At 38.5% G+C, this 24,095-nt stretch overlaps 1 protein-coding gene across 3 annotated transcripts; it reads right to left on the bottom strand.

The window, feature by feature from the left end:
• Positions 1–644: 644 nt before the first annotated feature.
• On the bottom strand, positions 645–24,015 carry LOC308394596 (dipeptidyl peptidase 4-like). Of its 3 annotated transcripts, none has more exons than XM_080878987.1 (26): positions 23,879–24,015; positions 15,198–15,285; positions 14,622–14,717; positions 13,750–13,841; positions 13,532–13,606; positions 13,382–13,434; positions 13,177–13,249; positions 12,897–13,017; positions 10,831–10,985; positions 10,646–10,743; positions 10,426–10,555; positions 9,646–9,681; positions 9,180–9,278; positions 8,978–9,048; positions 7,342–7,395; positions 7,143–7,252; positions 6,992–7,039; positions 6,810–6,908; positions 3,134–3,203; positions 2,855–3,049; positions 2,573–2,627; positions 2,314–2,413; positions 2,172–2,230; positions 2,000–2,072; positions 1,424–1,497; positions 645–1,341 (listed from the first exon to the last, which is right to left on the bottom strand). In XM_080878987.1, exons 1-26 carry the CDS (start codon positions 23,882–23,884, stop codon positions 1,249–1,251), a joined length of 2,223 nt encoding a protein of 740 aa, XP_080735113.1. In that variant the 5' UTR covers positions 23,885–24,015; the 3' UTR covers positions 645–1,248. The 3 variants fall into 3 exon arrangements, with proteins under 3 accessions (XP_080735113.1, XP_080735114.1, XP_080735115.1); XM_080878988.1 differs by lacking the exon at positions 23,879–24,015 and adding an exon at positions 15,385–15,555; XM_080878989.1 differs by lacking the exons at positions 14,622–14,717; positions 23,879–24,015 and adding an exon at positions 15,385–15,555.
• Positions 24,016–24,095: the final 80 nt, after the last annotated feature.

The following is a 24,095-nucleotide window of genomic DNA, read 5'->3' as shown; positions in this document are numbered from 1 at the left end:
ACATGACTGTCACACATAGACCAGATATTTAATTTGCTGGATCAGGGCTGGAACCTTTCACTTTGACACTAAATTTTGCTGACTTTTTTTGTGACATTGAATATTGATCATGAAATAACATTTTTTTTTAGAGCACTGACATCCAGAAATATTATTCAGGTGCTGGATTTAAACATAAGCTTAGTGACAGCCCTCTTCCCCATATTTAGATTTTCCTGGTGCTGTGGATCCACGGCTGGATCAGGAGGGGTCAAGGAATCCCAAAAAGGCGTTGAATGCACAACACTACTCAGTATCAACTGGGTCTATATAATGAAGGAGAAAATCAACAAGACTGTCTTCATATAGTGTCACAGATTTTTACAAAGGGACAAGAAAACTTCAGGTATTACTATTTCATCACCGGGACCTTTCCCCCCAAGAGTTCCGATACTACATGGAACCAACTGTTTGATATGACACATATTTAAACCAGATGTCTTTGACAAAAAACTCCCACTAACCCAGGTACACTAGTTTTCACCTGAGCTACACCCAACCCACTAATGACACCATACTTTAAATACCCCTTAAAATTGAAAGTGAAGCAAGAAGATATTTTTTTCCTCATTGTTAATTATTTATTACATTAGAAAAAACTCCATTAACAGTTTTACAAATGTCATAAAACTGTATCAAATACTTTGATGTGTCTATGCTTAATACAATGCTGTAGAAATTTTAAATGTCCAAGTAGTTCAGGTTCACTAAAATATTCCATTACACTCAGTTCCCATTTCATTCTTTGCATTATTATACTTTTTCTGCTGGCCTCTAAATGACATTTTAAACAATAAATGTACACTTAATATATTTCTAGAAAAATAATTTTTTTCACATATAGGTTTTACAAGGAACCATATCAGCTTTAATTCTTAAAGAGACAGATATTTTTAAAAGAACATATTACACACTTTTTGACTTACCATTATTTTATTAAATTACAACGTATCAGATTGTTTTTTGTACCCGATGAAGGTCAGTTGGACTGAAACGTTGTGGTTTAATAAAATAACACAGAGCAAGATGTTTGTTGTTAATTCAGAGCTTTTTTAAACTAAATGAACATATCTAAAACAAGCTCTCATAGACACAGAATAACATTAGAACTGGGACAGTTTTGCACCCATTAATTTTCCAATACTAAATGAGTTTACATGTATTTTTTTGCCTATCTTTATTCATAGAAAATAAAAACAATTTTTGGTTTTATGCAAAGCACCTGAGTAGAAAGTGAGTCATGTGGGTATAGACATGTTGATTGGCAGCACCAGCGAGCCCATGATCCTTGTCTGTGTACCACTGAAAGAAGAAAGCATTATATGTATGAGTGTTTCATGACATTGGTCCCACAATTGTCTGTTGCATTTCCCAAGTTGCTCACCATGGCCTCAAAGTCCACCTGCTCCTCAACCAGAGCTTCTGAGATCTCTGCTGCCTGCTGGAAATGGACATTGTCTAGAAAAACAAACCGAACAATAAGGCAGGGTTCCGTTGAAAGGTAACATAGTGGTATGATCATGGCCATTACTTTTGTCAGTGCTGATCAAGTTGCAAGTGTTGGATCTATTTATTTTACATCAGTCTGTATGAATTTGTTGATAATGATAAGTGCTGGTATACTAATGGATTTTCTGCAATAGTATTGGCATTCAATTTAAAAAAGATGAAAAAAGTGTGCTTTACCAACCACATGTAGAAATTCAAACTAGTCTAGAACATTTCAGTTTAGTTTTCTATAACCACATTAATTTTGTTGCACTTTTCCAACGTCAGGAGATGGCTATGAGGAATGCATCTAAAACCTCCTGTTTGAAAAGGCAGGGCTGCAAATGTATTCTGTCACAGCGAATGAAAAATAAACTCTCACACTTATTGTTATTATGTTTTAGGCTTATGTTGCCCCCCAAAATTATAAAATAATAAACAGACACAAACATAGAGGCCTTGTGTTGCTCACCATCGGCTGTTCCATGAACAAGAAGATACTGCACTGAATGGAAGTTCCTGGCCCTGCCAGTTACTGTTGTGTTCTGCACACAGTCAGATTTAATTTTTATGCGTCAACAAAGACAATCGCACAGCTGAAAATAAAGGACAGAGAACTTGATATTCCTGGCTGTGAAACTTACATCGTAACCTTCAGAATTCTGTGAAGGCAATTTCATGTAACGCTCTGTGTAGATGGAATCTGGTACAAATAGACAGATAGTTGCAGATGTTATTATTTCATATCATTAATGGGATTGTAAAAAGTGACAGCAAAAGAAATACCATAATAGCGCCATTTGGAGACTGGAGCAACTGCCATTCCACACTTGAAAACTCCACTGCCAGATCCCAAGACCATGGATGTGACATATCCTCCGTAGGACTGTTGAATATAAAAAACTCATTACTGCAGATCATCTATTGTCTTGAGTACATGCCAAACACATTGACTTGTGAGTGAAACATTAACTTGCACTAAAACATTCTCAATGTGTTTAACCGTTGTGGCGTTTTTGTTTAACACAAAGTCTTCACTACTTACCCATCCCCAAATAGCAACTCTGTCTTTGTCAATGAATCCCATTTTGATGAATTCCCTTGAAAAAAAAAGAGATATGAATTTAATATGGATAAGGGGATGACAAGAACTTCTGCTGATCATTGCCATCATTGACTCGTGATATTTCCGCTACACTAAGTTTCTCTCTAAATGGGAGTCACAGAAACAAGTAAAATCCAGTTTTATCAAACTTGCTGGAGCAAAGAAGGAACCTGTTTGTTTGAGATGCACTGACTTGTCTAAACTCCTCCTCACTTTCCTTACCTGGCTGCTGTTATCTGATCTTCCACCTCTTTGGTTCCCAGGCTTTTGTAAATTTCATACATTAACTTGTCGCCCTGGTAACCGCTCCCTCTTCCGTCAAAGCTAGCAACAATGATTTTCTCAGTGCTTGCCAGGTAGGTGGACCAGTTTACCCTGTAGACGTAGTTTACTTTCTGACTGCATGGACCTGCGTACCTGGAACATCAAGCACATTCAGAATGAGTTTTTTGGCCCTACTTTAAAAAGTCTTTTCGTTTTATTTTTTAAATGAACTCTTACACATCGATCAGTAAAGGGTACTTCTTGGACTCATCAAAGCCTGGAGGCAAAATCATCTGGTACCAGAGATCTGTCAAAAATATGAACATAAAAAGAGTAGTAGGTATAAGACATGTAGTAAAATAAATAATGAAACAATGTACAAATAATAATTTCATGCTGGTCAGAATTGAACCCATGGTACTGCATTTCAGCCACAGAACATTAGGATGCCTGCTCAACCAGAGAGCTACATTATTTTTCATAATTGTTTTTTTTTTTCATGACAGTTTTCCAATGGGCCACCTTCAGGGAAGGTTTACCTGCTTAAACCTTCTATCGTGCAAGCTGATGTCCTCTATGTTGACTGGTATTTGGACATCCACTGCTTTTTATTCAAAATGCCAAATTATTCTTTTTGTTTCCAAATTTTGCTAATGGCAGATCATATTTAAAACATGCCTGTCTTTTCCAATAATAAATATAAACAAGTATTAGTGAATGTCATTAATGTAAAAGATATTGCATATATCAGTGCCAGTATCTACCTATTGATCCATTCTCTTCCGTTTATACTTAGCAGAGTTGCAGGGGGGGCTAGAGTCTATCCCAGCTACCATAGGGTGACCCTCGACAGATTGCCAGTCTGTTGCAGGGCTAGCAACAGACTGGCATCTAACACAGAGAGAACATACAAACTCCACATAGAAATGCCCTGGGCAGATTGTGGCCTCGGGATCTTCTGGCTGTGAAGCAACAGTGCTAACCACTGCTACTACTATGAATGCTACTACGCATGAAACCCCAGTGCAAGGGGTTACACAAAGAGGATGTGGGACCCATGGAATCTCCGATACCCAGCATCCAAACTGACGGCGAAACAACTAGTAGCTCGGTGTTCCAGCATTCGGAAGAAGGAACTGCTATCACAGCTGGAGATCATTGAGGTACAACAGAAATGCTATGGCAAGGGGGAGCCAGGATGATACGTCATATCATCACCCCCACCTGAGATTGGGTACCAAGCCCCAAATATGATGGAACAACGGGCGTTGAGTGCGAGAGCAGCTGATCTGAAATGTAAGATCATGGTGAAACTGGAAACCTGGACCCTTCCTAGCCAGTTACCAAGACTATGTGAAGTACCCCCTTGAAGGTCTACTAAAAGATGTGAATGCAGCAACAATCCCTACTGCAACCATCAACGAAACCAACCAGCTGATATACACCATGAAACGAGTGATCATGGGGATCCATGGCTACACTGTAAAAAAAAATTGTAATATAAAAGTATTTTGCTGTGTATTTTACAGTTTTTTACTGTTTTTCTAGAATATCATTAAATTTACATAAATAGACTGTCATGTTACATTTCAAATGAAAAATAACATAAAATCACTGTAAATGTAATAAAACATAATTTTCTTGTTTTTAAATATATTTGTCTGTACATATGCATATTTAGATTATGATACATTTGTGAATGTATTTTAACAATTTCACAAAATATTTGTCTGTTATTTGAAAGATTGAACTGTTAAATTCAAATGTAATACTATGGAAAGATATATAAAATGATTCTTATAAACTTTTTTTCACATTAAATAATGTTATTTAGGGCGATCGTGGCTCAAGAGTTGGCAGTTCGTCTTGTAATCAGAGGTTGCCAGTTCGAGCCCCGGCTCAGACAGTCTCGGTCGTTGTGTCCTTGGGCAAGACACTTCACCTACCACCTACTGGTGATGGCCAGAGGCGCCAATGGCGCGATATGGCAGCCTTGCTTCTGTCAGTCTGTCCCAGGGTAGCTGTGGCTACAACTGTAGCTGCCTTCACCAGTGTGTGAATGTGAGAGTGAATGAATAGTAGAATTGTAAAGCACTTTGAGGGTCTCGAAAAGTGCTATATAAATGCAATCCATTATTATTTAAACCAACTGTTAATTGTATATTTCTGTACATTTAAGTATTATTATTCATATTGCCGCATTCATTGACCTTGTTTATAGGTAATTTCATTGTTTAATCACATTAAAAGGTTCCTAATTTAATGTTTAAAAGCACTTGAAAAAGGCAAAATCCCATGTAAAATTAGGGCAACAAACTGTATTGTCATTACTGAAAATAACCGTATTTTTATGAGAAAGTTATTATCTGTTATTTTATGGTATTATTTTGGCGCACCGGCTGCCGGAATATTACTGTTTTTTCAGGATTTAATTTTTACAGTGTACAAGATGATGGAGAAGGACACTAGAGGCCAAGATCATGGTAGCACGGAGGTGCTATGAAGAAAGGGTTGCTTAATAAATATAGCAGGCTGCCCCTACCTGAGGTCATGGAAACTACCAAGCAAAGACTCACAGACACTTGAAGAGATGCTGGCCAAAGGAGGCAATAGAAGCCACTGACATAAAGATCAGGAAGCTTGCAACCATGCCTGGAGGGTTTCACCCCAAGTCCAGCACCCTAAGGCTGTACGCTAAGTGGTAGGAAGGAGGTTGGGGACAAGTGAGTGTCAGCACCACAGTCCAGGATGAAACAATGAACATCCACATCAGGAAGATGGCTCGAACCGACCACATGCTCAGTGAATACCTCAGGTAGCAGAAACCCAAGAAAGAGGAGCAAGAGGAGGAACCATCATGTAAGGAGAAGCCCCTGCATGGTATGTACCAGCGGCAGATAGAGGAGGTGGCTGACATCCAGAAATCCTACCAGTGGCTGCTGGACAAAGCTGGACTGAAAGACAGCACAGAGGCACTAATCATGGCAGCACAGGAACAAGCTCTGAGCACAAGATCCATATAGGCTGGGGTCTATCACACCAGGCAAGACCCCAGGTGCAGGCTGTGTAAAGATGCTCCTGAGACAATCCAGCACATAACAGCAGGGTGCAATATGCTAGCAGGCAGAGGATACATGGAACGCCATATCCAAGTGGCCGGCACAGTATACAGAAACATCTGTGCAGAATATGGCCTGGAAGCCCTGAGGTCAAAATAGGAGACACCCCCTAGGGTGGTGGAGAATGACCAAACTAAGATCCTGTGGGACAAGATACAGACGGACAAAATGGCGGTGGCTAACCAACTGGACATAGTAGTGGTGGACAAGCAGAGGAAGACGGCTGTAGTGATAGAGCTAGCGATACAGAATGACAGCAACATCAGGAAGAAGGAAGATGAGAAGCTGGAGAAGTACCAAGCGCTCAGAGAAGAGCTTGAAAAGATGTGCAGGGTGAAGGTAACAGTGGTAATTGAAGCGCTTGGTGCAGTGACCCCCCAAGCTAGGCAAGTGGCTCCAGCAGATCCCAGGACCAACATCTGAGATCTGTTTCTGCGAACATCAAAAAAATAAATAAATAAACATACTAGATTTGTAATTGACCCAGATACTCTAATGAGAGGGATTTTAAGAATTTTATCTCATGTTTAAAAACATCTACAGTGTAGTGGGGTTGAGGTTTAAAATGGGCAAAGCCAACTGCATATGGTTCAAGATTATGCTTATCCGTTGCCATTGACAAAATATTCTGGCAATCTAATTGTGTAAAAAAAAACAAAAGATTTCTGCAGGGTTGTTGTTTATTATTGCTATTGGATTATCGTTAGAGAGTATAGTCAAAAATGTTATCAGCTCAAAATGAAACTGATGGGGAAAGTCTTAAAGGAAAAATTATCATTTCTGCATTCACTTACTGTATTCGCCCAATTTGATGGTGCCTTGACGCATGGTTGGCATTTGAATACCAGAAATCATGCTCACAAATTCCTTGTTGTCTTCCAAAACTCTTTGCTCTACAAATGTACAAATACAAGAAAGTTATTGGAATACTTTTTTTTTTTCTGGACTGCAGAACCAGTTGCATACTGTAACTTACCTCTGTTGTTTATGTTATCCATGAGAGAATAGAAAGGAGGGCCAGGACCTTTGAGTAAGGAATATGATGATATAATTAACTCAAATGATCCAAAAACTCTAGAGAGAATAAGAGGTAGGTTTTTACGAATCAGAAAGAGAATAAAACTGACCACTGCAGCTCATGCGGTAATAGGAGGCATTGTGGCTGAAGTAAGCGGAGTTATACCAACAGTTTTCACGTAGATTACACGTCAGACACTTGGTTTCTTGTTGTGTCCGCCTAAAACACATAAAAATGCCCACATAGCAATTCTTATTGAATTTCTTAATGAAAGATAAAGGATAAAACATGAAAATCATTATTCTTACTTGTAAACGTTTCTTCCTCCTGGCTTGCCACCCTCTTCATTACTTGAAAAATATCTGAGGAGTAATCGGTAAGAATGAGTGAGGCAGGAGTTTTAAGAATGTAGCAAAGTAGGAATAAAGCTTGAAGGACACTAGTATGGAGACTTTGGAATTCTTAATTATAATCAGTGGCAATCAGACAATACCAAAACCTACATGGCCCCATGTAAAAAAGTGATTGCCCTCTAAACCGAATAATTGGTTTGGCCACCCTTATCAGCAAAAACTGCAATCAAGCATTTGCGATAATTGGCAGTGAGTCTTTTACAGCACTGCGGAGGAATTTTGGCCCACTCATCTTTGTAGAATTGTTGTAATTCAGCCACATTAGAGGGTTTTCAGATATGAACCACCTTTTTAAGATCACGCCACAGCATGTCAATCTGAGTCAGGTCAGGACTTTGACTAGGCCACTCCAAAGTCTTCATTTAGTTTTTCCTTCAGAGGTGAACTTGCTGGTGTGTTTTGGATCATCAAGATGATTTTTTTTTTCCAAAATTGACACGAGCCTTTATCTTCCTTTTTCCTAGCAGCGGTTTTTGTCTCAGAATTCTCCAGGCCATTTTGTGTCTTTCATATTGTGGAGTCACAAACACTGATTGTACCTTTATTAAGTTAGGCCTGTAGTTATTTGGATGTTTTTCTGGGGTCTTTTGTGACCTCTTGGCTCAGTCACTGCTGTGCTCTTAGGATCATTTTGGTCAGCCAGCCACTCCTGGAAAGGTTCTCCCATGTCCCATGTTTTTGCCATTTGTGGATAATGGGTCTCACTGTTGTTTTGCTAGAGTCCCGCAGCTTTAGAAATGGCTTTATAACCTTTCCAGACTGAGAGATTTGTTTCTCATTTGTTCCTGAATTTTCTTGGATGGCAGCATGATGTCTGGCTTTTGATGATCTTTTGTCCAACTCCTTTTTGTCAGGCAGGTCCTGTTTATGTGATTTCTTGATTGAGAACAGGTGTGACAGTAATCAGACCTGTGTGTGGCTAGAGAAATTGAATTGAGCTATCCAAAGATGTGATACACCACAGTTAATTTATGCTATAACAGAGGGGGCTAACCACTTTTTCCACATAGGGCCATTTATATTTTGTCTACGGAGTCCTGCACTTGAGTTCTCACTCTGCCTGCCACACAGCTAGCTGATGACCAAAAACAAAATTTGAAGACACCGTGTGCATCTATTACATTAACTGCAAGCAATTAAATGAATAGATTGGGGATGTCAAACTCATTTTACATTGCAGGCCACATACAGCTCACTTTAATCTTAAGTAAGCCAGACCAATTAAACTACATGATAAATGAGCAAAATTACAGACAAAGTTGTGGGTAAAAACAGCAACTTTTCTGATATATAACTGTTTAATTGTTGGTGGTGGCAGTATTGGTACTGGTTATGATGATAGTGGTGGTGGGGAAGGGGAGGTCTGTATCAATAGGAAATGCTGCAAAACTTGTGAAAAGACAGTTAAAACTTCAGTGCACTCTTTTAAAATTTCTAAAGCTTTTCAGTGGGCCGGATTTCGTCTGTGGCAGGTTGATTCTGGCCCCCGGGCCTTATGTTTGACAACCCTGTAGGAGATGATTTGACTTACACACTATCTGTTGTGACTTTCAGAATGTCAATAACTTCCCATTCTCCAGAAGTGATGGCTGTAGCCTTGCCCTGCATGAATACAGAATATGTGTGGGTGGTTAACATGTCACAAAAAATGATTCATAAAGATTCATAAAAGATATTGTGCAAGACAAAAGAAAGACTAGCCAGCAAAAATATTTCAGTACTCATACACCCACCCCAACCACATGATGGATGTGCTTGTATTGCTGGGTGTCACTCATGAGCAGGTAATAGCTGTTCTTATCTGTGGCAAAAACTGGTTCTGATGGAGAGAACTAAAGAACAAGCGTGTTATTATTTATTCTTTTATGCCTTTTCTGTGCAATTCATTCATGTCAGCACACATTTAATTTTAATATTAATTTTATTTCAGTACCCTGAAATAAATGGTTGTAAGCAAATGTTATCCAACAGTCAGTAGGGAACTATTTTCTGCAGTGGATTAATACACATACAGTGTTCTACTGAGTGTTTCTGCAGCACTGTCTGTTGACAGTCAGACAGTCAGAGCAACAGCGTGACTCACTTTGATGTAAGCACAATACTCGTCATTGTGGGAGTGAGTCTTTCCATGGAATGTATTACTTTAAAACATTTACATATTTAATACCTATTTAACATTTAACAGTGTAGTGACCATACCCGTCCAATCCAGCCAGTGCTTGCCACCTCCAGATGCTGTGAAAAGATGTTAAAACTTGTGTTTATTGTCGTTCTAAGCTACAGTTTAGAGTACAACACAGCAGCCTTATCGGCTCAGCAGCTTTAAACCCAGAGAGCACAAAGAGACATTGTGACTGGGAACTGAATTTTGAAACTCTTTAGCCAACAAATTAGGAAAATCTCTAAATGGCAGGGTTGCTCTTTCACATTTTTACATAAATGGAAATAATTAGCAGCCCTTTAGCTAAGTGGAATGCCACAAGAAACTCTGCTGCACCAAGTTAACACTTTCGACTAGCTTTTGTCACGGTTTATATGAAGATATTCCAGAATAGATTTTTAGATCTTTAAAAGTTTATTTTATCCACATGTATTACACTGCAGCATTTACATACATGACTGTATTTAGTATATAAGCCTGGACTACAGAAAATATTTTTGGACTAGATTTTTTCCTTATAAGACTAGGGATATAGGATGGAAGATGCATTCCAGATCATATTCTACTTCAGTTGTGCAAATTTCCAGTGAATTTGACATACATAACCATTGAGCTCTAAGTTATTTAGAGTAAATCTAGGGATATATTGAACAAATAGTCTTTTGTCCATACTTTAGATAAAAAGATCAATTTTTTATGTGATTTAACATGAAGCATGTCAAAAAACTCTAGTCTCAGTCAGCAAAATCTTAGCGGTTTTCACAAAGTTATGGACTCAAAGGTAGGAAAAAGTACTGGTTTATACATTTTTGTTTTACCTCATAAGTATTCCATGTGAATCCATTAAAGCTGTAGATCTGAAGGATGAGATGGTTTTGTACTCTCTTTAGCCACTGGACAGCTAGACGCTCATCACTCACCCAGGTTACAGTAGACAAGTAGTGCTCACTGAAGTGAAACAAAAAGAACAGTTAAAGTTCAACATTTTGTTTTTGGATATTTGTGGAAGAAATGATATATTAGAAAGTGTTAGATTACACTGAGCCAAATGAGTCTGGAACAACAACTTCAGAGATTTTTGTTGCATTGTCAGTGTCCACGACAAATAGCTTCACTGTGGGATTGGGAGTTCCTGGCTGCAAAGACAAAAGAATATAAGATAACAGACAAAAGCCAACACTGATTACTGATGTATGTCTTCAACAAAACAGCAAATGTGCTACCTTTGGATATGGAATAGAAACAGTGCTGGGGTACTGGTTTTCACCATACCACGAGTATTCAATAGTGTGGACCCCGGTGTCATTAAACTCAGCGTAAGCCAAGTTCTTTCCTCCAGGTGACCACCAGAGACCTTGGTTGGATGAGAACATTTCCTCTGGAACGATGAACGTATGAAGCTGTGTTAGAAGATCTTTTACAGCTTATGGAGTAGTAAAGCAGCATGGTTTCATGTTGTCACAGTACAATAGATCGATAGATCGATATGTGTTTGGGGTTTTTTATACTCCTTGAAATGTGACTGTAAAAACACAAACATTCTTCTAAATGAATGGGAACATTTGAGGCCTGCTGCTGTCTTAGAAAATCTAAGACAGAAGAGAAATGACTGATATTATAGTGTAAACATATTTTTTTAAAGTACAGACATATTAGCAAAACATCCTTTGTATGCATTCTACTGTACAGTAATTAGTCAAAATCATCAATTACATTATAATAAAATATCTGTCATGAAACGCTGTGTGGCAGGCAGGAGTAGGACCCAAGATGCAGGCACTCAGACTCGAAGGATGAACTCAAAAAACTCAGCTTTATTTGCTGACAGGGGAAAGCATACAAAACTGAACTGGGAAATATAAGCTTACACTTGATGGCGAGGCACACGAGGAAACACACAGTTTGAGGGACAACGCAACACTGACTCAGAGAAACACAGGGTTTAAATACACTGGGAAGTAACGAGGGGAATGAGACACATAAGGAGGGCACAGCTGGGAGAAATCAGGACCGACGAGACAAGCAAAGCAGGACGCATTCACATAAGACACGGACCTTCAAAGTAAAACAGGAAGTATGACACAGAGACGCGAACTTGACACGGTGGAGACAGCAACTAAGAAACACAGAGACATAAACCATAAGGCAGAGGACTCTAAGAACCGAAAGACACAGAGGGAAACTCAAACATGCAGACACAGACATACACAGAACAGAGGGGACACAGAGAAACACGAAGGGCAAGGGATCGAAACTAGAAACCATAGAATAACTCACACAAGTACAAAAATACAAAAATCACAAAGAACTAAACATGCTGGGTCAGGAGACCCAGGGCCCTGACAATATCATTCAAACCAGAAGGGCACTCGGTCTAAGACCATACCACTACAGTGCTCAAAGACCAGCGTTGCTCCTTTGTCCTTGCTCTGCATTTCCACTTCATTAATAATTAAAAAAGTTTGACAATAAAAAAACAGAGACTGTTCACCTACAAAATAAAAATCTCTCCTTTTGAAATGTGTTGGTCTCAGCAGTAAGGCACAACTTTTACTTTAAAGATGAATGTTCTACATTTCTGGTCTTTGTTATAGTTTAATACTGCTCGGTGGTTGGTTACAGAGTGTTCGCTAACAAAGTTTGTATCTTCCACTGCAAACTACTGTATAGGTAGTTGCATAATATGCTAGTAATCAAAGCAATCACAAGGAGGTTGTTGGTGCAGCAACCTATTTAGAACGGATTTAAAAAACATTTCACCCAAACAATGGAAGCATCACACCAGCCAGCAAACACCTCTCCATCTGAGTTTTTGCTTTTCTCACCAAAAGATTCCAGTGAGTTCACAACTGATCTGAGGCCTAAACTTTGTATGATATCTAAATGCTAGTCAAGTATGACATCCTTTTTATTACTAATTGTGGCGGTGGCGTAGTCTGTGCCGCTGCTGCAGGGGAGGCGTGATGAGCTGATGCAGTTTCGGTGTGCCAACCTGTATTTTCCCACAGCGGCGCCACAGACCACGCCCCACCACACCCCACCACACTAATGTTGTCTTTTTGTGCTTGAATAATGTCTTTATGTACCTGTATTTATCATATGGTATGGTCTAATATTAATATAAAATGGTTTATTTACATGTGATATTAAAATTTCAAATGTCTGTATCAGGATACGTATAGAGTTGATCAGGGTCTCTTCCTGGAGACACAGCTACTTGTGTAACAGTAAGAAGCAAGTTTCCTCATGCAAACACTGAACGTAAATGACTCATATATCTTCCACTTACCCTCATAAACCCAGTCTGGGATTCCATTTAAAATCTTATTTTCCTCGCCATTGAATGTGACTTGTTGTGATGTAGAGTTGGGGCTGGTCTTTATATACACATTATTGTTCCAAACAAAGGCCTAGAAAAACAAATAAACAAAAGTCAAGAGACAAAACCCAAATATATGGATGGATGGGAGGACTTCGAAAAGGTTGTACATGATAATCTTTTACCCACTTCAAAACAGAAGTGTCATTCAAAATTAAGCCTGCAATCATCTGTCTTTCCCTGAACTTACCAGTTTGTTCCCTTCAGGGGCCCAGGCAAAGTACTGGACTTTATCAGGAATGTCAGAGGGTGTGATAAATGTGCTGAAACAGATTTAAGCATACATTTTACGAGGTGCCTGTAACTGAAGTTGTGAATTATGTCGGTGATATAAATATATATTTAAATAGAGGAAGCCAAAACCTTCTTTGTAGTTGAAAAAAAAAGTTACTCACTCTGACTCCCGGTCATAAAGTGAATATGAAGCTGTAAATGAATGTCTCCACAGCTAATGGGACAAAAACAAAGTAAGGTAGTTTATCATTTAAAAACTTTGAATATAAATCAGTTTAGAAATGAATCAGATGTGAATAAAGGTACTTTACCTTGGAGTAGTTGCTCATGAATGCAACGTATCGGCGGTCAGCTGACAGCTGGTAATCATAGGCATTTTTGTCTATCTGTTTGTTGAACAGAGAGATTGTAAGCATTTCATAGACACCTCCTCAAAGTCTTGCATACAAACAACACAGCATCTGTATGGAAGCTGTGTGCTATAAGCTTTAAAAGAAGGCTATGGATGCACATGAGAAGGATGTCTTACAAATCTGTCTTTGCTCAAGAAGTCTGATATCTTGTCTGTTGCGACGTCATAGAGGAACACTGAGCCTTCTGACATATGCAGATATTCATGATCTATGGTGGAAGATGAGAAAGATGAAAGCACACCCTTAAATATTCTACTTACAAGGGAAAATGTGTGTTAAAGAAGAGAGTTACTAAATGACTGATTACTGTGATAAAAGGCAGTTGACACAGTCATATAGATGACAATCTCAATATGGACCAAAGTTTTCTCATGATTGTTAAATTGAAAAAACTGCTACTACTACTTTATGGAAATGAACTTTAACTTGCTGTAGTGCTCTAATCTAGCTATAGCTACTACTTGATTTATTCACATGCTACAGTTATGCTTAAACATACCCAAATGTATGGGTTAGAATTAGGGTTAGACCCTATGGTAGGTTAGCTCTGAGAGGGTTAAAACCACTGGTACCAAAATCATAGTAGCACCAGATTTAGCACCAGGGGTTAGTTATCCATTGGGAACATGAATGCAAAAGTATGAAAAAGTGCTTGTGATCCATGTAGATGCATGGACAAAACCAGCTTGATATTTCAGAGAAAAAAGGTGCTGTTCTGGTTTCAGAACAAGTGAATTAGGCAGGTCAGAGCTGTCCTTATTAATATTACTGCATTCTAGGTTATTTGGTTCCATATACTGGGTAACTAAATACGTGCCAATAATTTCATGTGCCTCAGTGAGTCAGTAACACAAAGTGGATTTTTGGAGATATAAATTATCCTGTCTGATAACATATTTACAGTCCGGGAGACAATAACTCAGTGTCATCATGCCCCACACTTTCTTTCTTTCTTTTTTTAAAAATACAGGTTAATTACATCACCCACCAGAAATCCACCTCATGTTGTAGGATTTGGGTTTCAGTGAGCTGTTGAAGACGTCCTCAAGGGTGAAAGATCTAATGCTGGCCTCGTCGTTCTTTTCTGAAACACGTGTTTGGAAAGCACTTGAAGATCACATGTTACAGATATAATATCTAGCCCCCCCTCCCACACACACACACACACACTCACATTATGATGCTCAGCAATGAGATAAGCTAAGAGCTGTAGAGGCTGTAACTGATAACGGCAAGTGGGATGTCGCTTACGTTAATGTGTAATAATGGAAATTGTCAAAGTGGGTACAGAATGGGCTTGGATTTAAAGGTATGCATATGGGGTGTCAGAGAAACGTCATTGCGACTTTAATCACACTTATAAATGTGACTTCGCTCGTTTCTTAGGTGGCAACGTGACTCCCGATGAGCTAAATGTTTTCTTTCAGTGTTTTTAGAGAAGTGTTAAGTGACAACGGTCCAAACAACGCGCAATGACGCGCGCATAAAATACTTTCTGACAAATGTGTTTAACGGTAAAGCAGAGATGACGCCAGTGTGTGAAGCATTAATAACAAAGACTCACCATTAAGAAATATAGCCGTGGGGACCGCTATCAAAACGACGACCACAGCTGCCCCAAAAATTCCGAGGAGCACCTTGGCAATGGAAACCTGTTCGAAGGGACAAAAGTCAGAAAGTGCAAACGGTTCCGTGTGAAGCATTCCATACGCATAACAACGACGTGTGAGTATTAACAAACCACCACCAACCATTGTTTCTGGCCGTAAAGTGAAGTATACAACCGATATCGCTCCGAATCACAACTTCATCGATCCAGTGCCACACGCGCAGAGAGCAACAAAGTTATGTGACACATTGGTTTGTTGTTAAATATTATCTCAGCTCAAGTTTCAAAGGTGACACAGAAAATGTTCAGCGGAGTAAAGTTCGTCAGGTTTTATGATGCACAACAGTTTTGAGGAAGTATGTTATCCAGCTGTTCCCCAATTTGTCCGCTATTCAGAAAATTGTTCCTCTTATTCAGCATGTGGACCAAAATGCCATTTCACTTAAATATAAGAACACATATCGTGTCTGTAAACACTTTTTGTTTTGTTCAAGGCTGCAATTATCAGTTTAGTCTGTTACTCTGTTTTGCAATTGCCTGAAATGACAAAATTAATATCTTGTTTGATTAGTTATTTTCCTGTTCATACAGAAAGAGAAAATTATGCTTGTTAGACAGGGACGTTTGCCAGGAAAAAAGGAAAAAACGGATTAACGGTTTACAACAGAGTGTAGAAATAAATATTAAATAACGTCATTTTACCTCTCAGGACCTGGCGTCCACATATGTGGACATCACATTTTGGGTTGTCTAGACCAAAATACAAAATTTTGCTCTACAAGGGCCCAATATCCACATACGAAGACAGTATACTACCACTGTTCTATCGAAATTTAAAACGAATGTCCTCATATGTGGATATCATTTTTCCCAGAAACAAAAATCAGGTAAAAAGATAATACTTTGTTTTTACATTCATCAGGTCCCAATCAGCCCAAATAGCAAAGAGAAATTAAAAATGCATGCCATGAAAGAGTTAGGAGGTTAAAGAAAACGGATTATTTTCATATATTATGAACTACAAAAGATGATCACATAGCACCCAATATATATTAATTCCTGCAATTGTGTTATTAAATACGATTTAATACTGTGAAGGCTATTAAAAAAAACAAAAAAGCTTAAGCCAAACTGTACTTGAGCATCCTTATTATGTGCCAAAATCTATTAAAAATATTTCACTGCTTTGATAGCCAGATAGTCACCATTGCTATCACTGGCTATGCTGCTATTGTGGCTAACTCAGTCAAGCTAAGTTGTAGCATTATATATGCAGTCCTGAGAGTTCATTCATAAAAATCAAACAAACACAAGCTATTCATATTGAACCACCATCCTGTATGACAAGGAATAACTTTTTGTTAGCTCTCATATTGCACTGCATATGCTGTCCACCACTTTACATGACTGTCAAAATTATGTCTTAGATGCATCCACCATATAGTCCCTTCTGTGGTGCATGGTAAGAGTCCCCAAGCCGTATGCAATGCAATAAGTACGGAGGAATGAAAAAGTTATTTAAAAAAAGTGATTTTACATTCTCTGCTCAGATGTATTTTTCTAACAGCTGTACAAATAACACTATTTATTCTATATATGTACACACACACACACGTATATATATATATTTTTTTCTTTTTTTTCAGTCAGTGTGACTCTCAGAAATACAAGTTTAGGGTTTTTTTTAGACATTATTTCCACTGACTGTGCAAGTCTTCCTCTTTGCACACGACACTGACCAGTCTGAAAATGCTAAGAGCCCATTAAAGGCTTAACAAATATAAAGCTGTGCCTTTATGAGGAATAGACATCATATTCTGCACTTATTTTCCTCATACCGGACATCCTCAGCAAACAAATAGACAGTGGATGTCTTCCCTAATGCAGCATGGCTTGTTTGAAGAGTGTTACTTCACAGATGCCTCCATTTAGCTGACACTCAGCCTGACTAAAATCGTTTATAGGTGTCACTTTATACGCATTTAGTCTTATTGGACAGATATAGCTTTGACGTATGAAGGCAGAGAGTGAGGAAAGAAAACATGACAGATATAGAGCAAAGTTTGAACCGCTGGTCATCTGAATCTATGTACAGTTGTGTACTGGTGGATTTATAATCTAATGCAGGATTTTGATACATGGAAATATTGCAATGTCTTGACATAACAACCATTTTTCAGTTTAAAGAAAAGTGAATAAAAACAGAGAAAACAGGAAGTCATTAATGTAAGATAAACACTGTCACCGAGTCAGATTATTTTTTCAACTCTCTTTCAACTCTGCCCTGTGTTAAATAAAAATTTGTTATATAGGGCATGAGACATTTCTTTGGAGGGTGATTGTGCTTGACCGCAACCAGCCTTCTAATAAAAGTGTGCCGTCTCAGGGATAAATTGAGAAGCTGGGCCTTGACTTAAACAGATTCTTTGCTTCAGGTTGAATAGCCTTGAAATTTGGGAGTTGTTTGGAGGAACTGTGAGGAAATCACTGCTGTTGGAAATAAGCCAGTGAACATTTTGTAAACATCCTCACTGCACTGACGTATCAACTTAATCAGGGCTGCCCAATCCCAGTCCTCGAGAGCTACTATCCTGCAGCTTTTAGATGCATCCCTACTCCAACACAGCTGAATCAAATGGTTTGATTACCTCTTCAGCATGCCATCATGTTTGGCAAAGGCCTGATAACAAGCCATTCATTTGATTCGGGTGTGTGGGAACAAGGATGCATCTAAAAGCTGCAGGACGGTAGCTCTCGAGGACCGGGATTGGGCAGCCCTGAACTTAATGATACGTCAGTGCAGTGCAGCAGCTCATTTAAAAACCACTCACACACAGATACTTCAGATTATACACTACAATTACTAATGTTGTTTTGCAATACAAATTTGTATTTCAGTTTGAAGCTATAAACACTATAAGTGGATAAAGGACTGGATACTGATAAACTGATAGATCATATAAATGTTTTACTGCTGTAAGTCCTGTAACTAATTGTATTTACTATTACATATGCACAGTATATATGCACTGCTCAAAGAAATGGAACCTAACAAAAAATAAATGAAAGGTAAATCGCATAAATCAAATAGTGGATCTTGGTGAGTGAACTATACAAAATGAAAATCTTTAACATACATGTGAGCAATGTTCCCTCTAATTTTTCATGTGTCTGAGCGAACACACAAACTCCCTGAGCGGTCCCTTGGACCACTGTGAGCAACAGCAGACAGTGTGCACTGTGGTCACGCCAGCATCGAATCCATCCAAGTTACATGGTTTATTAAAACAATCAAATTACAGCATTTACATTTATGTTAGACTACTTTTAATTAACTGCCTTAGCCCACTTACGATGAAAAAAAAAATCTTGTTCATGACCTGTGTAGGATGTTAACACTATTGGAAGTACAAAAAAAAAAAAAAAAAAAAAAAAAAAAAAAAAAAAAAAAAAATATATATATATATATATATATATATATATATATATATATATATATATATATATATATATATATATATATATATATATATATATATAGATATATAGATAGATAGATAGATATATAGATAGATAGATATATAGATAGATATATATATATATAGATAGATATATATATAGATAGATATATATATATATATTTGCAAAAGAATCTGGCTACAAAATAAAATACAGTATATAATGACCAATGTTGGGCAATTTAATTATATAGTTACTTATATAGTTACTTCTTCAAAAAAGTAACCGAGTTATGCAAACAAAGTTTTTTGCAGCTGTTTACCTGAAAATGCAGCCAAGGCGTTTTTTAAATAAACATTTAAAACTATTTACAGAACAATCAGGTGTTCTGCATCAAATTTGATGCCACAAAAATTATTTGTGCCACTCCAAAAAACAATTTCTGACCACTATGAGATAAAGGAGAACAACAGCCTGATACCTGCAGGCCTGACAACAGGAGATGTATCACTCCTGTAACACCTGTAACATTCAGTAGTCCATTGTTCTGACACACACAACAAAACTATTGACTACACTACACACTAACTACACAAGATTTGCGCTAAATGTCTCAAATCTCTCATATCTCAAATATCTCAAAACACCTCCGTCACTCCTAAAACTTCCCCCCTTCCTAAACAATAAATGCCATGTTGCCATATCATATTTTGATTGGTCGACATGGTATATTTTTCGACCAATAGGAAAGGGTGGGTTTGTTTGGTTTTGTTTTTGCTCACAGGGGGAGAGCGCTTTCCTTATAAAACGCCGTTTACCGTTTCTTCCGCAGTAAATATAAACAACGATAGTATTCAGGAAGAAAACCAAACATTGCATATATTTGTTTTTATCATAACTCTGGTTTTATGTGGCCTATCAACTAGAGATGGACCGATCAGATATTACGTATCGGTATCGGTCCGATACTGACCTAAATTACTGGATCGGATATCGGAGAAAAATAAAAAATGTAATCCGATCCATTAAATATCACGAAAGCACCTCACAAAACTTGCAACACGCCGTAACTCACCTCAGAACGTTAGCACGTCGGAGCAGTATGCATCACGTGATAGAGCGGCTGTGGCTAGTGATGGGACGTTCTGTATCGAGGCTTCGGAGCGTGTGTCGAGTAATGAGGGGGCGTCTCCGCGAAGCGCGTATCGAGGCTTGCTTCATTTATGGGAGGAGCTGAAAATGATGACGTCCGAAGCCTCGCTGCCCGGCTGTACCACGTGACTGGTTCATGAAGCGGTTCGAATTTTTTCCGCGAGCTATGAGAGCGATATAAACCCCTCAGACTTCATTCAAAATGTGGGTGTTTGATGAAGAGTTGCGGTTAGTGAGAGTTTGGAGACAGTTTGGAGGTTTATGAGAGTGAGGAGAGAAAGTCAGGAGAGAATGGAGCCAGCTAAGAAGAGGAGGATGTCCTCCCCTGTGTGGGAACATTTTGATCTTATTCCTCCCAACAAGGTATGTGAATTTCCACAGAAGATGGATTTTCATAATACTGATGGTGCAATAAAACCTATGTTAGGCTGTCTGTACTTTTGTACAAGGTGAGGTGTTTGCTATGTGCCAGGGAGCTGGGATATAACAACAACACCTCATCCATGCTTAGGCACTACAGAGCTATGCATGAGAATAAGGGGAACACCGATTGTGGAGCAAGACCAGGTGAGCCATCAAATGCCATGATACTATAGCATGCTGTAATGTTACTAAATGATATAACAATATCATACAATGCAATAAGTGACGTGTGTGATATTTAAATTTGTGCTTTGTTTTTATTGTCTTTCCATACTGCCAGCATAAATATACACAGTATACTGCATCACTACAATATAGATGTTTTACACACTCCTTTTGTTGTTGACATTTACAGGCTGTGTGCAAAATGCCACACTCTTCAAATTCATACCAGCTATTATTTTTACGTCCAGTAGGTGTCCTGCTAGAGCAAATGAAGCTTCATGAAGCTTCGCGTTGGGGTGAACCAATTGGATGAAAAGCTTCAGTGCTTCATGGGGCTTCATCTGCCCATCACTAGCTGTGGCATGCGGGACCTGTCGGTGGTCTGGATAGCATGTGGAGCTTCGCTAGCAACCCGGCATTTCATCTCCGACAAAGTTATCCCCGAGAGAAGTAAAGCAAGTGTGTAAGTCCATCTCTGAATGTTTGTAAAGCATTCTTGCGTTAAGCTTAACAAACGATATATGGAGCGACTGCCTCTTCTTGCTGCTACTTCAATCATGAAACTGCTTAATGATCAGCTGATCGGCTTTTCTGTCGCGAGTCCATCTCTCTGGTTTGTTTTTGGCCCACTTTGCACCAGAAAGAGGAAACCAGCGGCTAAACAACAGCAGCACGTTTAAGCTTGATCAGCTGTTGTTAGAATTTATTTATTATTACTTTCTACTCGAGGATCTTTTTCTACGTAGCTGACGCTGGTAACTGTGCAGGGGCGGATCTAGCAAAGTTTAGCCAGGGGGGCCGATAGGGCATGAACAGGGAAAAGGGGGCACAAAGACATACTTTTCTTTCTTATTCTCATTTAAAATGTCTAGCTTTTAATAAATAATTATCCGAATCTTACACCGAAAGTTTTAATTTGATGTAAAATGAATAGAAGTCAATTACTGTATATAGTGAATATTAAGTCTAATATATATACCCTAGTAAGCTATAGTACTTTTTCCTTTGGGAAGGTACCATCTGTACAGTCTGCAATTTTGTTGAAGAAAGATGTTGAATCTATTTAATATTTCTTGAAAAATAATTGATTTCTGTGCATTTTTTTTTTCACACTGCATCAAATTAAGGTTGATTACGTTGATTAAGCATCATGAGGTGGAGCGTGAGGGGTGGTTCCCTATTTTTTATTTATTTATTTTTGTTGTTGCTGGGAGTTGGAACCCTATTAGTTAGGTTGCTTAATATTTACGCTAAGTACTCTTTAAAATACCAGAATAGGGAGGATGGTGTAGGTTTAAGTTTATTAGATTGATCAGTATTGCTGAACTATAAATATTTTTTTTTTGCATATAGGTATAACAGAATAGCTTTAGTGTAGTTGTTGTTTTAAACTTGAGTATGAACTTATACAAAATGCAGCAAGATATTTTTAAAAAAACAGTTTTATTGATTAAAACACACTATATCGGATTCATATCGGTATCGGCAGATATCCAAATTTATGATATCGGTATCGGTATCGGACATAAAAAAGTGGTATCGTGCCATCTCTACTATCAACACAACATTTAAAACTGGTATAAAGTCCACACGTTTTCCGTCAATTGTTCCGTCTGTCCTGCTCACATCTCCAATGGTTGTACACGTTATTATTAATGTGGCTTCACTCCATATCATCCACGCCGCTTTGCTAGCTAAAACACCGTTGTCGGCACATAAGGACGCTGCCATAGCCTGTCAACGACGTTGTTTAGCTGCATACTGTATATACGAATGTGAATCGCATTATTGGCTGGACTATGGCATCCCATAGGTGGCATCGTTCTAATCCCTTACGGGAGCAGCCAGTCATTTACTGACTAACACTGCAAAACAGAATTGTTAACATATTAATTTTAAATTAAATTCAGGCTGGATTTTTTTTGTGCACAACGCAGATTTTCTGTGCGCAGAGACCGTGCCAGCAATTGCGCACATGCGCAGCTTAGAGGGAACATTGCATGTGAGTTAGTAGTGTTGTGTAGGGAGCCGTTGACATGTCTTGAAGTTCTCCAGAGGCCTGATAATGAACTAATCATTTGATTCAGGTATGTTGACCCAGGTTGATATCTAAAACCTGCAGGCACTAGAGGCCTGGGGTTGGACACCCCTGGTTTAGAGCATCAATAAGCTCTCTCTAAAGGACAGAAAGACCTCATGCCAACCTCATGGAGTATCATTCTGACAGTTTAGTCAGAAACATGCACAAGTAGCCTAGTGGAGGTAATTTTGTAGGGCTCTGCTAGTGCTGCTCTTGTTCTTCCTCACACAAAGGACAAAATACTGGTCCGGGTGTTGAGTTGATGCCTGCCTTAGCCTATTTACACTCTTAAGACTGTGCAGCGAGATGCAGCAAACCTTCTAGTACCAGCATTTATTGATGTGCTGTACTGGAAATACTGGACTGCCTCTGAACCTAAATGGGCAATAGTGACAATGACACTAGCAAAAAGCAAAACTGGAGAAACGTCAGTCAGAAAGGCCTCTCCAATGGCACAATATTGTCATGTTCAATTGCACCAAAGGAAGTGATGTAATTTTACAGCGAATTGTTGTAGAATGTCACTTTGGTAAAATAGTTCAAAAAATCTTGAGCAACTATATTCACGTGAATAACTGAACACAACATAACATTATGAAATGACGGATAGATTGTGCAGTTTGAAGCACCAGTATTACGGTTTTATCCACTGCCATGTTTCTTTATTTGAACTATATTTGGAGAATCACACTAAAACATAACTGAAAAGTAAAATACAGTTAATAATAGCATAAAACCAAGTTAAGACCCAATAAAATATAATGAAAGGAAACAAAAAATAAAAATAAAAAACATTATCAATAAGAGTTTCCACAGAAAGACTTAACAAAAAAGTTATCATTTGGTTCTGAGCTTGTGATTGAAGACAGCGAGGAGCAGTATTTTTTTTTAAAGATAAATTGAGATAAATAGTCTGGAGCTGTTGAGCTGATGTGGCATTCTTAGAGCAGACAGAACCGGATCACTGTAGAAGGTTCCATGATTACAGATTCTGACAGTCAGACACCTAATTGTTAGAATCTGGAAACACTGCAGAGAGGATTGGCTAGTTTTTCATGGGCACAACCAATGACTGTATGGGCACAACCCACAAATGCATTTTCCTCACAAGTATGGCAGGAATTCCAACAGTAATAAATTTATTGCTAAGAAACATTGTTACAACAAAGAAATAAGTGACCAAACAGAAATTCTCTTTTTATGCTAGGTGTGTGTGTGTGTGTGTGTGTGTGTGTGTGTGTGTGTGTGTGTGTGTGTGTGTGTGTGTGTGTGTGTGTGTGTGTGTGTGTGTGTGTGTAGACAGAGAGACATTATTCTTTCAAATCCGTGCACCTAGATTTTTTCACAGCATAATTACCTTCATAGCAGCCAGTGTGTGTCCTCGATGACCTACAGCACTCTCAGATGCTCACTGATTTCGGTGTTTGGCTCTGAGTGTTGGTATTTCCCTGTTATGATAAAGTGGGACCTCCCACCCCAGATGTTGGTTCTGTTAAGATACCACTCCACACTAAGCCATGGACATAACGTACAGGAAGTAATGTCTTTTGCACTGTCCTTTGCTCTCACAGTTC

Source organism: Rhamphochromis sp. 'chilingali', assembly GCF_963969265.1.
Source record: "Rhamphochromis sp. 'chilingali' genome assembly, chromosome: 3".
Taxonomy (NCBI): Eukaryota; Metazoa; Chordata; class Actinopteri; order Cichliformes; family Cichlidae; genus Rhamphochromis; species Rhamphochromis sp. 'chilingali'.
The sequence above is the reverse complement of the archived record's forward strand: the minus strand, read 5'-3'. Positions and strand labels throughout refer to the sequence as shown.

What these genes read in the sequence shown, in the direction of transcription:
- LOC308394596 (XM_080878987.1), bottom strand. An exon ending in CCAGACTCATTTGGCTCAGT is followed by an intron (nt 10,556 to 10,645) that starts GTAATCTAACAC and finishes GTTTCACTTCAG; the next exon opens with TGAGCACTACTTGTCTACTG. An exon ending in TTACCGCATGAGCTGCAGTG is followed by an intron (nt 7,040 to 7,142) that starts GTCAGTTTTATT and finishes CCTTACTCAAAG; the next exon opens with GTCCTGGCCCTCCTTTCTAT.